This window comes from Lutra lutra, chromosome 10 (assembly GCF_902655055.1).
Source record: "Lutra lutra chromosome 10, mLutLut1.2, whole genome shotgun sequence".
Lineage (NCBI taxonomy): Eukaryota > Metazoa > Chordata > Mammalia > Carnivora > Mustelidae > Lutra > Lutra lutra.
In genome coordinates this window covers 71692056-71706775 of record NC_062287.1, presented here as the reverse complement: position 1 = coordinate 71706775, position 14720 = coordinate 71692056, and the positions used below count along the sequence as shown (strand labels likewise).

General features: G+C 46.8%; 1 protein-coding gene across 13 annotated transcripts in view; it reads left to right on the top strand.

The window, feature by feature from the left end:
• Positions 1-14720, top strand: part of PLEKHA7 (pleckstrin homology domain containing A7) — a 216371-nt gene that overhangs the window by 76030 nt on the left and 125621 nt on the right. Inside the window, exon 1 of one of the 13 annotated variants that reach the window (XM_047747430.1) lies at positions 5412-5667. The exons of the other annotated variants lie outside the window; for them this stretch is intronic. Coding sequence (XP_047603386.1) covers positions 5585-5667 — 83 coding nt within the window. The 5' untranslated portion in view covers positions 5412-5584. Of the gene's footprint in view, positions 1-5411; positions 5668-14720 lie in introns of those variants that run through there. 13 annotated transcript variants of the gene reach the window in all.

Sequence of the window (14720 nt, the reverse complement as noted above, 5' to 3'; positions counted from 1 at the left end):
AATTTCTTAGCCCTTGATGCCCGAGCTTTCCTCCCCTCCACTCACTCTCTAAACAAAGGCCCCGTATTTAATAGACACCATAACAGTAAAATTAGCCTTATTAGACTCTAGGTGGACTTAAAATGTAACCGATTGGCAGCTCTCTCTGGCTTGTCATGTGTTTTATTTTGAGCAGAGACCACGGGTAGAGGCAATACCTGGTAGGGGATTAAATGATTATTGCATTTAAGTGGCCAGATAACTCAAGCATCCCTCATCTTTAGATCCTGCCCTGGTGGTCTTTGCCTGTTGTGTTTTGAGAAGCCTGTCCCCCGCCTCCACGCCCCTGGGGGTTTTTATCCCAGCCGCCTTCTGTCTTTGACTTCAGAGCTCCTGAGTTGAGCCCCAGGAGAAGTCAGCACCGTTGTCTTTCCCACCTCTGCTCCCCATCCAGCTTCTTGGAAAGCTTGAAAGGTGAGCCAATGTGCAGTTCACTGGCCTTATGTCACAGAACCCACAGCTAGCCATCTCCCTTCTTCCCCCCAAAGTCGCAGCGTATACTTTCATTAAATAATCCCCTACACTGACAGCGCAGTTCACTTTGTCCTAATGCTTTTATATTCACCCCCCCCTTACAAAGAAAAGTAGAACCTTTATTAGGCTATTTAACAGAGGGGAATCCGGGGCACAGATCACCAAACTAGCCTGGCGGAACCCAATCTGATGTATGGCCTGTTCTTTTCCTGCTGGTCCTTACCAGCGTGACTGGTGGCAGCACAACCAGGTCTTTGAAAAGCAGACTGGATAGTCCTGGTCCTGAGCACCAAGGGTATGTGCTTTACATGTTCTCAGCTTATTTATTTGGTAGACTTTCAAGGGTAGGGGATAGTTCCATTAGCAGATGGGTATGGCTGCTGCATTTTGGACCCTTTAGTCTCAGCTTCGAAGCATCGTAAGCACAGCCTAGGAGGTAAATGTAAAAATAATCTTCTTGCCAGGTTTTCTGGCATGGTATCCTAGCGACGATGTACTGTCTGTCCTCACATGTTGGGGCACCAACTGGGGCAGCATCGGAGTTTGCAGAGGGGAGGGATACGAAGAGCACGGTCAGAGTCACCCCTCTTAAAGTCAAGGCCTAGTTTCTTTTTATCTTTTGGAGAGCTTTTAGCCCACTTAGTTTTAAGCAACATTTTATGTTCTGATGAAAAATATGTTTCTTGTCAGATAACTTGGAAAATAGAAAATCCCAAGGAAGGAAATAGAAATCAACTACAATTCTAACATTGTTAATATTTTGGTAAATATCCTTCTGGTCCTCTTTTTTCCTTCATACAGTCATTAGGATCTAAATTCAGAGTGTAAGGGGGAGCCTGGTAGCTCAGCCGGTTAAGCATCTGCCTTACGTTCAGGTCATGATCTCAGGGTCATGGGATCCAGCCGAGTCTTTGGGTTCTCTGCTCAGCAGAGAGCCTGCTTCTTCCTCTCCCTCTGCCCCTCGCCCCTGCCTGTGCTCTCTCTCTTCTTCTCTTTTAGTCTCTTTCAAGTTAATAAATAAAATCTTTAAATTCAGGATGTAAGGAGAAAAAAAAAAACTCATAACGTGAAAATGACTCTAAACCATCTGGACAGTAATTTTTATGGTCTCTAAAGTTTGGAAACCACTGAACTGGACTCAAGGACAACTGAAAAATCTATATAAAATGAAAAGTCTGGGGGGAAAACCCCCAACCTATCAAATCTCTATCAAATCTCTAATGGTGAGTGGACAGTAGTGAAGAACTAAACTATGTTCCCGCCTGTAAGGTTTATATCGTTCTGTTTTTATATTAAACTTTTGTAATAAGTTATGGGTTAATAGATTTACTTGTGAGGATGGCATGCCACAGCTACATTGTATTTTGCTTCAGGGGTTAGGTTCTGAGTCAACCAGTAAGGACAATGAACACAGTGCAACTCCACCATAGGTACCGCCCCACCCCCAAATGCACATGCACATGCACACACACGTGCACACGCACATGCAACTGGGATCATTTGTTTTATAACCTTTGTTTTTTTTCAATTCAACAGTAAATATTCTATGTATCATTTTTAAAGTTGCATATGTATATTTTCAATTGTAAATATGTTTATTAACCAATCTCCTGTTGTACATTTAGTTTATTTCCAGTTATTTGCTGTTCTAAAAATGGCAGACATCCTTGTGGATAAATCTGTGTTTATTGATAATTATGTCTTGAGGATAAATTCTTCGCTGTGGAATTGAAGGACATGAACATTTTTAAGTCTTTTTTTTTTTCTAAAGATTTTGTTTATTTATTTGACAGAGAAATCACAAGTAGGTAGAGAGGCAGGCAGAGGGAGAGGGGGAAGCCGGCTCCCTGCTGAGCAGAGAGCCCAATGCGGGGCTCGATCCTAGGACCCTGAGATCATGACCTGAGCCAAAGGCAGAGGTTTAACCCACTGAGCCACCGAGGTGCCCCACGAACAATTTTAAGTTTTTTAATTCATATTGCTGAAGTGTCTTCAGGAATGTCATATGTTTCCATCAAAGTGTCTGTTCCCCAGCATTACTGGGGATTATTATTCAAAAGAGTCTTTTACAACATGCCTTTTTTTTTTCTTTTTTGGATGACCCAAGTTTCTCTTCATTGCGTGGTCAGTTTATCCTGGAAAGAATAAACAAAATGAGGCTAGAGATGATAACTGCTGGTGGGCGGGTTCATGTGGGAGGGACGGGGACAGATCACCGGAAAGGGATGAGCTTGGAGACCATTTCTTCATTCCTGCCTCCAGGTCTTCAGCAGATATCTAAAGACAGAATACTAATATTTAAAGGACATGTAGTTTTTAAATTTATTTATTTGACACAGAGAGAGATCAGAAGTAGGCTGAGAGGCAGGCAGAGAGAGAGGAGGAAGCAGGCTCCCTGAGGAGCAGAGAGCCGGATGCGGGGCTCGATCCCAGTACCCTGGGATCATGACCTGAGCCGAAGGCAGAGGCTTTAACCCACTAAGCCACCCAGGCGCCCTGTAGTTTTTAAATTTAAACTTAATTAACATATAGTGTATTATTAGTTTCAGAGGTAAAATTTAGTGATTCATCAGTTGCAAATAACCCCCAATGCTCATTCCATCAAGTGCCCTCCTAATGCCCCTCACCCAGTTACCCTATCACCGCACCCACCTCCACTCCTGTGACCCTGAGTTTCTTATAGTTAAGAGTTTCTTACGGTTTGTATCCCTCTCTGATTCATCTTATTTTATTTTTCCTCCCATCCCCTGTGATCCTTTGTTTCTTAAATTTCACATGTGAACAAAATCATGATAAATTTTCTTTCTCCGATGGACTTGTTTCGCTTAGAGTAATACTCTAGCTCCATCCAAGTTGTTGCAAATGGCAAAATTTCATTCTTTTTTATGGCTGTAATATATATATATATATATATATATATATATATATATATATATACCACATCTTCTTTATCCATTCATCTGTAGATGGACATCTGGGCTCTTTCCATATTTTGGCTATTGTGGGGCCTATGTAGTTTTATTTATTTATTTATTTTAAAAGATTTTATTTATTTATTTATTTATTTATTTGGCAGAGAGAGAGAGAGAGAGAGAGAGAGATCACAAGTAGACAGAGAGGCAGGCAGAGAGAGAGAGGGGGAATCAGGCTTCCCGCCGAGCAGAGAACCTGATGTGGGCCTCAATCCCAGGACCCTGAGACCATGACCTGTACTGAAGGCAGAGGCTTAACACACTGAGCCACCCAGGCACCCCCATATGTAGTTTTAAAAGCATATTTAATATAATTTTTTATTTGGAAGATAGTTTGATGTCTTGTCATTATAGATACTACAGGACAGGAATGACATTTGTATATTTACCCAAAAGGGAGTATGGTCTTATTTATTTTTATTCTTTATTTTTAAAAAGGTTTTATTTATTTATTTGAGAGAGAAACAGAGGTAGCAACAAGAGAGCACAAGCTGGGAAAGAGAGGAAGAAGCAGATTCCCCACTGAGCAGGCAGCTCCATTTGGGTCTGCATCCCAGGACCCTGAGATATGACCTGAGCCAAAGGCAGACACTTAACTGACTGAGACACCCAGGCATCCTGGGAGTATGATTTTAAAAAGATAAATGGAGAAACACTGTCCTAATTCAACACCTCATCTTAGAGAAACTGAAACCAGAGAGTAGAAGGGATTTCTGTAGAGCCACACAACAAATCGATGATAGAGTTGAAGCCAGACGTAAAGGATCCCAACTGCCTCTTCAGAGTTCTTTTGTTGAGGTGGGCCATTGTGGTTCAGGAGGAGATGAAACGTAGATATAAGGTCTTCTGGAAAGATGGCCAGGCTTTCTTCAGGGGGAGGAGGGTGAGCTGCCCCATACCCCTCCTGGAAAAAGACCCAGGTGTCTCCAGCATGGCATTTCACTTCTGTTTGACCATTTCCACCAATAGTGTGAACTTGCACTTTAATAACCATGGTTTTTGCCTGAACTTTCCCTCCCCTTTGATAACTTCTAACTTCTCTTCATGCCTCAGCATCTCGAATGTCACTTCCTCAGGGAAGTCTTTCCTGACTGCCAAGAGAGTTTAGGGTCCCTGTGTGCATTCTTATAGCACCTCTTGGCCTTTAATACCCTTGTCACAATTATAATTACTTTGCACTGTATTTAATATCTCTCCCTGAGTGAACTGTATGTTCTATGAGTGTTAAATATTGTTTATCTTCTGTTGCTCCTGGCCTGAGCATTATTAAATGCTTGAATGTTTGATTATTTGGATGGATGCTAGCATGTGAATTGGAAGTGTGTGTGGTTGCTGCACGATGCTGTTTCTAATTGCCTGCAGAATCAGGAGAACTGTCCCTTATTGCCAAGGGCATTGAGAGAAGAGAGAAGGAAGACACCTTTTGAGGCTGCTAGTATAGAGACAAGGCAGAGAGTATGGACCTGCTTTGCTGGTGCCCCATAGCGGCCTCCTGGGTGATGGGGTCAGCAACCTAATCTAGGCAAGCATTCATTCTTGGCTTGTCAGAATCAGTCCCAGCAATTTAGTAGTTGTGGTAGGAGAGAAGCCTCCTTGAGTTATTCTGGGGAAGAGAATTCAAGGTCAGGACTCACTTTGGCGGGGAGGAAACAGCAACCTAGGTCACCTGCAGCCTGGTCTTCACAGTCAGTGGGCTCTTGCAGCAAGGGCTATAAGGTCTGCTGGTGGCTGGCTGGGCGCCAGTGCAGCGCCGCTGGTAGGCGGCAAGTCCTGCCACCTCTGCCGCTGTCCCTCCCCCTCCTCCGTCTCCTTACCCACTCCAGTTTGCAGCATCCTCTGCAAGGAGAGGAATGTGCGGCGCTCGGACGCGCCGTCCCAGCGGCGCGGCGGCACTTAGGGCGCGCTCTGGACCGCCGGGGTCCGCCGTCTGGCGTTGCGCCACGTGTTTTGATCCGTGCTGATGTCAAGTGGGTGTGGGCTCTTAGGGAAGGCCCAGGCGAGGACGAGGAGGGCGCGCGATGCGCCGCGGGCGCGCTGAGGCCCCAGCGCGCTCCGCCGCCCAGCGCTGCTGACCGGTGGCCAGCCCGAGGAGCAGGCGCATGGAACGGTGGCGCTGTCCGCCCGGGGACGCGTGCCCCGCCGCCCTGGGGGGCTGGCAGGGGCCACCGCGGGGGGCCTGCAGGTGTGTCCGCGCGCTGTAACTTTCGGGGGGCTGTAGGCTATTGGGCAGACAGGGCGCAGGGGCTGCATCGGGGGGTGCTTTTGTGCCCGGGCGCCAGCGTGACGCGAGCGGGTTTGTCTCTGGCCGGCCATCCGCGTGGGAGCCGCAGCTCACCGCGGGAGTTTCAGCGAGAGAATTTATGTGGCGGGCGTCCGGCTGGGGGTTACTCATCGGGAAGGGCATCGAGGGAGCTGCCTTGTTGTTTTGAGAATTGGGTCTCCAAGTACAGCCTGCAATTCATGGTAACAGGGTTAGCTCTCAGTAGAGAGCGGTGGTTGGGGGCACCGATCGGTCGGTGGTGGTGGGTGGGGGGCGAAGGGGGAGAGGCAATCTCTCCTCCCCCCTTCTATCCCCCTCCTGCTGGGAGTCAGCTAAGGGGGAGGTAAGAGGTCAGCTTCTCGTCGTTTGACAGGTCTGGTTTCAGACACACCTTCCCAGAGGAATGCAGAGGCTTTGTTCCAGGAGCCGGTCCCAGCCCTGAGCCCAGAAGCTTGCAGGCGTGGGGCTGGGGCTCCGGTGCCATTACTCATCTTTTATGGCAGCACCGGCAAGCTGCTGGGTAGGCAAGTTAATTATTAATGTCTCTAGGCTGGGTAGAGGAATCTGGAAATGAGATTTGTGGGTTGCAGGTTTTTCTTTCCCTTTTTTGGCATTGGGACTGAGGTTTAAGCCTAGGGAATTGCAGCCAGTTTCCTGAGGATTCTGGTGTTCCCCCACTGACCGGCGCTCTGCAGAAGGGATCCCTTCCCTTTCTGTGGGACAGCACCACCATCCATCCCCCGGAGGACAGAGATGGAGCAGCTCTCGGTTTTTAATCTACTTTTGAACCAGCCTCTCCCTCTCCTCCTTTGCTTTCTGAACCCAACCGTATTCCCACCGCTTCTCCCAGGGCAGCTTTCTGATGAAGCTTCCAGGCCAGGTGTGTGAGCCCTGGGTCCTCTGCTGGCTATCTGAGGCTTTCTGGAAAGGGCTGCCCTACCCTAGTCCCAGTACCTGAAAATCTCCACACTTGCTCAACAAGTGCCCCTGATCTGTAGGACTGTGGGCTGAGGCAAAAGGGTGATCACCTGACCTGTCTTTCCCAGTGCCCTCAGAGCTTCCTCACTGGAAGGAAGAGGTCAAGGTGGGGAAGAGCGGAGGTTGGAGTGCAGTTCCTCCCTTAGAGGGTTTCAGTTTCCCTCCCCCTTGGGTGGGAAAAGGTGGATTCTAAGACTGGTAGTCTCACAAGGTGCACTGTGTATTTCGGGTGGGCCCTTGTTGAGTGGAAATGGAGGAGCCCAGTCTTCAATGGAGGGCTTTGGATGGGGCTTGGCTTTGGGGGGTAGGTTGGAGAGGGCTGGTTGGAGGCAAGCCTGAAGAGATTTTGCCCCAGCTGGGGCCTGTGGAGAGTTGCCAAACTCAGCCCTCCTGGCAGCCTTGTGCTTTCAAGACCTGGGAAACTGTTTTTTTCTTGTCAACTGAGTGTAGAGGTGCTCAGCCTTGTAAACCGAGGGGTTGATGGATCTGTAGTTACTGTGGTGAGAAGATGAGCATATCTTGGCAGTTGACGCTCTGAGGCATGCAAGAGGGGCTGGGCTTTCTGAAGCTGGGTGTGGGGAGGGAGATGGGCTTTGAGGGTGAGAAATGTGTCAAGGGGGTGGGTTTATTGGGGGTATGGAGTGCAGGGAGGGAGATTTTAGCTCTGGTTGTAGGCTGTGCATTGTGTCAGATGTTCTCTGAGACAGGCTGCTGTAGTATCCCACATCTCTCCCCTCCGTGTTCTGCCCCCTACTTTAGCGACTTGGCTTGCTGGATTCCCCTTCCTCCTGGTTCTGGTCTCCAGGAGCTGGAATGTTCTGATGGCTGCCCGGGGGCACAGAGTCCCCATCTCACACTCCAGCTTTCCAGGGAGGAAATGAGTGAGAGGGCTTGGCTTCAGAGGGGCTTCTGACCTTGAAACCCGAGTCACTGGGGAGTCCGTGCTACCTGTCCTCCCACCTAGGTTTGTGGTATGTATACTCAGTGGCACCCCTCCCCCAAACATGCTTCCGGACTGCTACCTTGTCCAGCAGGGCTCCATTCTGCTGCTGACATGCTGGTGCTCTGCAAGTCGAGGGTTTGGAGATGGCCCTGATTAGGAGCAATTTTTTTCTATGATGGGAAGTCTGTGCACGGCTGCCATCTAATGTCTGCTCACCTTGCAGCCTGCTAGTCATGGCTGAATATTCACTGGCCACCGCCTAGAGAAGCTCCTAAGGTGATGCTATAGAGAGTGAGTGGGTAGGGTAGTAGGGTCCCTGGGGTGTTGTGAGATAAGTGGGAAGTCAAATGTGAGGTGTTGTGGGGAAAGTGAGGCAGTTATCAGAAAGGCTGTGGGACTGTGGGGTTAGCCGGTGGGGGCAGCATCACCATGGGTTGTAGGGTCAGAGGATGGAACAGGGCTGGTTTGGAGAGCTCCCCCATGCCCCCATGTATACTATTCCTAATATTTGTGCTGGACACAACAGTCTGTGGTGGGTTCAGCAGCAGCTGAGGCCTCTGTCCTGGGGCCTGACTGCCCATGCGACCTGGGAAGAGGGCCAGTGTGTTTATGTGTGTGCCAGCTCCTGGACTTCTGTCTTCCCTCTTAAAGGAGGCACTGGGGATGCTGATGGCTGTGACTGTGTTCCTCAACCCCACCTGTAGCAGGAAGCCTTTTCCTGGGATGGACAGCAGGACAAAGTACCCGGGCTAAGAGAGAGGTGCCCTGAAGATTTGTTCTGAATCAGATAATATCAAAAGGAAAAACACAATAAAGACCCTGGCAGCCTTTGTTGTCTTGGTTTGCAAAAAACACAGAATTCCTCCCTAGGTTTTATACTGTCTCTGAAGAAAAAAGAGGCCAGTATTCCAGGCCTGTGCCCTGAGGGTATCCAGGAGCAAGGGGAAAGAGAATGAGGGTTATTTGAGGCAGATGGTGTTTGGTTTCCTTGCCTCTTAAAGAGGGATAAGGATACCTCTGTTCAGTACCCCCAGCCCCTCAAGGGTAGTTGTGAGGGTTATGAGAGCTTTGTAAAGGGTTTAATACAGTGCTTGTTAATTGATAGCTATTATTTTTTGTTAATTAAAGGTAACTGGAGTATTCTTGGAATAGCCGCTGAGAAGGTTTTATGTAGAAAAATGGGAATGTCAGAAATGCTATTTTTTTGCTAACCCCAGGCCATACCTGGGCTCCTAGGGTCAGATGTGAGAACTGTCCTGGAAGAGTTTCTTCTGACCTTCACATCAAACCTGTTTTCCAGCCTCAGATCATTTAAGGAGGCTTTGGAGACCCGTGATTTCCTGATTATAAGCACACAGCACAGTTGAACTAGAAAGGTACTATGCTCAGACGCTTGCTTACCCCTCTCTGGTCCAGCCATGATCATGGAATGTTAGTCAGAAGAGCAACGGGATACCTGGCACTTTTCAGCTGTGTAACTCTAGACACATCCTTTGATCTCAGCAAGCCGGTGTCCTATGAGAATAGTCACATCTGCCTCACACGGTTCTTAGGATCAAATGGGATCACGCGTGTTAAACTGTGATGTGGTGTGCAAATAACTGAGAATTTATGATGTACCAGACACAGTTCTAAGTGCTTTTGTGTTATCTCATTTAATTTTCACGATGATATATGATGCAGTTAATTATTGATTGGGAAGTGGATGAGGAAGTTGAGCTGTTAAGAACTATAATTATCCTTGGCTAACCAACCTCCTCTGGAAATCATGCATCTGAAGAGCTCTCTCCCACAGTAGAAATAAACCAAAGTGTCCACAAAGGTTCACACACTGCCTTTTTTCCATTGACCTATTCTAACATCCTAGGCTAATTCTCGATGTGTTTATAAAATGAGTAAAAGAGGTCTTTATTGATCAGTTTGCTTTTTTTGGTGTCCTTTTCTTGTCTTCTCTGCTCCTCATCCATAGGCTCTGTGGGGGTTAGAGACACAGCAGCTTCTTGGCTGTGACCTTTAAGTGTCATTTGTGTGGGACCATAACACTCTTACGCTCACTCACCTAATGGTCCCTTTTAAGAACAGGGTTGCTGGTGGACCAGAGTTGACATTAGGGTGGTAATGCAAGGTGTGTTAAGGGGATTGGACATTGGCTCACCTCAATGCTGGCCAGTACATAGATGCTGATGGTCAGTTTCATCTCCTTCCGACTTGAGTGTAATTCATATAAACAAACCGAATGTTTGTGGAGAAAGAAGAGAAGAGGTTGCTAATTGGATTTGACTTTAGGCAAGGGAAATGTTTGGTTTAGAGCCAACTGCTAGGCTCCAAGTTTCCAAGGCCTCATCCTTTCTGTTGGTTCTAGTTAGCTGTTTTGCCTCCTTCCCTCTGCTCCGAAATGTATCTGCCAGTGAGCACTCAAGTCTGAAGTTTTAAATGTGTTAGGAGGAAAAGGAAGAAAGAAATACCCTGTGAAAATAGGGGCTCACGGCTGGTGGTGTTCCCAGCATGGGTGGTGCTCGTTAACAGAGACTTACGATCACAGCCTCAAATCCGTCGTCCTCGTTACTTTTGTAGCACATTTATAGGATAAGGAAGAGGCTCAAGCTTTGTGGGTTATTCTCTCTTTTTATGACAAGAATAACATTTATGAAGGTATGACACAAATGAAGGAATAAAGGTCTGGTTAGGAATGAGAAGTGAAAAGCTACTCGTAAGGTTCCAGGCATGCTCAGGAGGTTCTAGAGCTCATGGACCTGGGTGTCCTGGCTCCCACAGCAGCCTGATGATGTTGTCAGAGGAGGTATTGTTGTTACTGTCATTTTACTGGAAAGTGGAGTGACTTGCCTGAGGTTTGGTAGCTCAATATGTAGATAGGTAATGGCACATACTGGACCCCACCTCTTCATCTCTCTGACTCCAAGGCAAGCAGTCTCATTTATCCTTGTAATAATTTAAAGGTTTTTTTTTTCCTATTATGTATACATTTTGGAATTCCAAAGGAAGACTATTCCAAAGGAAGATTGAAGAGTGTAGGGGGGATTCATGGCTCAAGCACCGAAGACAGCTGTTTCTGTTTCAGTGGATTTCTTGACTTTTTTGGGCGGGGAAGAAGGAACATTTGTTTTTGTCAGGGAAGATTTGCTTGTTCTCTGTACATCTCTGAGAATACTCAGTTTCCTGCCTTAGAGCCGGAACTCTTTGTGTCAGAGTGGATTCCCTACATATTCAAGTCAAGTGCTCTTACTTTGTGTGAAACACTGCTAGGCACTGTGGGGGACAGAAAGATGAACAAGGTGTTCCTACCTTCAGAGAGCGTTTAATTAAGTTAGAGGAAGATGTGCACCAGTAATAGCAAACAGTGATCTCCTCCAGCTCTGTTCCCGGTGCTCAGACAACGTTACTCACACTTAATCCCCAGGTAGCCTCGTGGAGGAGGTATTACCCATTTTACCCACTTTACAACTGTGAACTAGGTGAAATGGCCTGCCTAAGGTGATAAAACTACTAACCACCCAAGCTGAGATGACAAAACCCAAGGGAACTGATATAAAGAGACCCATGGAGGTGAAGCACAATGTCAGGGGCATACGCTTCTTTGTCATTCTCTCTTTCATCCTTTCTTTCTCTCTGATTTTAAGACGGATGATTCTAATTATATTGAACGGTATTCATTCTTTTCAAACAGATCTCTGCCCAGATTCTTTTGCTTATTCAGACCGCTTGATAATACATCTCAGAATCCTGGGACTGGAAGGAAATGCAAAGTGGTCTAGTCCATTCTCTCAAGTCTGTTCTCTTATTTGGGACAAACCAAGTATCAGAGAAAGGAAATCACCTGAGCACGCATGATAGTGTTTAGTTGAGCCAGGTTTTGTCACCCGTTTCCCAAAGTGTGAAAACATACGATATAATATGGGGTGAATTTTTTTTTTCTTAAGATTTTATTTATTTAGGGGCACCTGGGTAGCTCAGTGGGTTAAAGCCTCTGCCTTCGGCTCAGGTCATGATCCCAGGGTCCTAGGATGGAGCCTCACATCAGGCTGTCTGCTCAGTGGGGAGCCTGCTTCCCTTCCTCTCTCTCTGCCTGCCTCTCTGCCTACTTGTGACCCCTGTCTGTCAAATAAACAAATAAAAATCTTTAAAGAAAAAGATTTTATTTATTCATTTGAAAGAGCACGTGAATACGCGCATGTGGGGGAGGGGCAGAGGGAAAGGAAGGAAGCAGACTCCCTGCTGAGCAGGGAACCCAGCACCAGGTTCTATCCCAGGACCCTGGCCAGGATCATGACCTGAGCTGAAGACAGATACTTAACTGACTCAGCTACCCAGGCACCCGAAGAGGGTGAATGTTTTTAATTCTAGTAGCTTTATAATGGGTATATCATCTCTCACGTGTGTTTGAAGAGAAGTGTAGCCAGAACATCAGACTCATTATTTAGCAGCTATTATTGTCCGTGTCGTCTATTTAAAGAAAAAAAGTGGAAGTATGGGTTGGGTCGGGAGGTGACAGAAATCATGGAGGTGGCGTGTGGGCGATGTGTGGATAACATTAGGGAAACAGTGCATATACACCAGTTTGCACTCCTAGAGGATAAACTTCTCCTGCTGGCTTTATTATTTCAGGGGCAGGAAAAAGGAAGACCAGCCCCTAGTGGAAATATACTACCTGCTAAGCATTTTACCTGGGTTCAGTATGTGTGTATTGTGTATCGGTGCTCAGAGAGGTTGATTAACAAACCCATGGTAACACAGGATAGATTGAAGAGTCAAGATTCAGATCCCAGCTTGGGCTTCTTCCATTGCCAGCACCTAGCCACCTGTCATATTCTGTAAAGTGGGTGAACCCTGGACCCAGACTGCTCCTCTTCTCAGGGGTTCCAACATCTTTCTGTTCAGGTACCAGGCTCACGTGGAAATGCATGTGGTTGGGTTGCTAGGTTGCTTACTGTAGCCTGCTAATTTAAAGCTTGATTTTGATAGAATTTCAAAGAATGTGCTGTATTTATATGACTCATGCTGGTAAGTGATAGAACCCTTATCTTGCTGCCTTTTGGCTTCTGTTCACATTGTGATGCTGCCATGTGGATTGCGAGCTCCAGGAAGACATAGACTGTGCCTGTCAGTCTATCCAAAGGGCAATTACCAGATGATTTTGGAGACGGATTCATCTAGCCATACTTCCAGAGTTCAGAGAATTAGCTAGCAGATTTTTACCTAGAGTGGAGGTATGGAGATGTAAATGTGGGCTGCTTCCAAGTTAGCTGAAGAAATCTGGAGTTTCAGGTTGTGGAGAGAGGGTCCATTTGGGATATTTTGACTAGAATGGCAGTGCGGGGGGAGGTGTGCCATCTAGGCTTTGGGACTTTCCTAAACCAGCTGAGAAGATTCTACTTCTCAGTGGTTTAGGACCACGTGGAGCAGGGCCTCTTCCTTGATGGAGGCAGTCACTGCCCATTTGCTGTGTACTAGGTGTTGTGATAGTGGGTTAGTCCACATGATCCCCCTGCCCCTCCCCAAAGATGTCCGTGTTCTAATCCCCAGAACCTGGGAATATGTTACTCCATGGTAGAATGGACTTTGCCATTATAATTAAGCAAAGGATCCTGCAGTAAGGGATTATTCTGCCTCATCTTGGTGGACCCAATGTAATCAGAGGGTCCCTTATAAGAGGATCAGACCGAAAGAAGGAAACATGATGAGGTTAACAGGTTGGAGTGCAGGGCCATGAGCCAAGGGATGTGGGCAACCTCAAGACCTGAAAAAGGCAAGGAATGGATTCTTCCTTTGTAGAAGATGTGCAGCCCTGCTCACATTTTGATTTTAGCTCAGTGAAACTGATTTTCGACTTCTGACCTACAGAACTGGAAGACCGTAAACCCGTTTTGTTTAAGCCTCTCAATTTGTTGTAATTTATTAGAGTTGCAATAGGAAACCAGTACAGATGGTACTGAAGATTGAAGAGTGAATGTAGCCATAGTCTCTGCCTTCAAGTGGCTCTCAGTCTAGTGGGGAGACTGACAAGTACACAGCCAATTTGGATAATAGTGGGGAGCATCTGCTAGGACTGTAAGTCCAGGAATCTATGGGATCTACACCAGTCTGGGCAGATAAGGGAAGACTTCCTGGATGAGCTGAATTCAGGTACCACTGATGGAGGGTCGGAATTAGGGCATGAAGTACAGCAGGGAAGAGCCTTTTTTGAAGAGAGGAAAGCATGTTCAAAGTAATCTCAGTAAGATCTAAAAACTAGATACAGGTAGCGCCTGGCTAGCTCAGTTAGTAGAGCATGAGACTCTTAAAAACTAGATACAGGCTATTGGCCAGATCTTGCAAAGCAGAAAGTTGGTTCCATCTAAGTTGATGTGGGCCCTGATGACCCTGTTTTCAGGCAAATCATTGTGGACCTTGCATAGTGGGAAGATAAGATGGAAATGCTATACCTTCAGGGTTGTGTGAATACCTGCTGGCTCTTTTACATGTATTATCCCATGTAATTCTCATAGTAACTATGCAAAGTAGCGACTGTAATTTCTTCATGTTTCAATGGAGCAAAATGAGACTTAGGTTTGGTGGGTGGGCCACGCAGAGGGAGTTGGAGAGAGAGAATCCTAGGCAGGGTCCACACTCAGCGTGGAGCCTGACCCAGGGCTCAATCTCACAAACCTTGAGATCATGACCTGAGCTGAAATCAAGAGTCAGACACTTAACCGACGGAGCCACCTAAGTGCCCAGAGACTTAGGTTTTAAGTAATGGGTCCAGGCCCACACAGCTTATAGGTAGCAGGGCTGAGATTTGAATCTAGGCCTTCAGGCTTCAGAGCCCAAGTTCTTAGTATTCTCCTCTGTTAGGAAGATCACTGGGCCAGAAATCAGGACCTGAGTTCTAGTGCTACCTCTGTTGCTTAGTGGACTTAGAACAGGTCAGCCTGCTCTCCAACCTCAGTTTTCACATTTGCAAAAGGGGAGTAGAGGCCTGCCTTCTTCAGAAATGTTGTGAGGGTAAAGGAGTTTGTCCTTTGTGAATGTAGGAATATTCATAAATATTCAGATACCC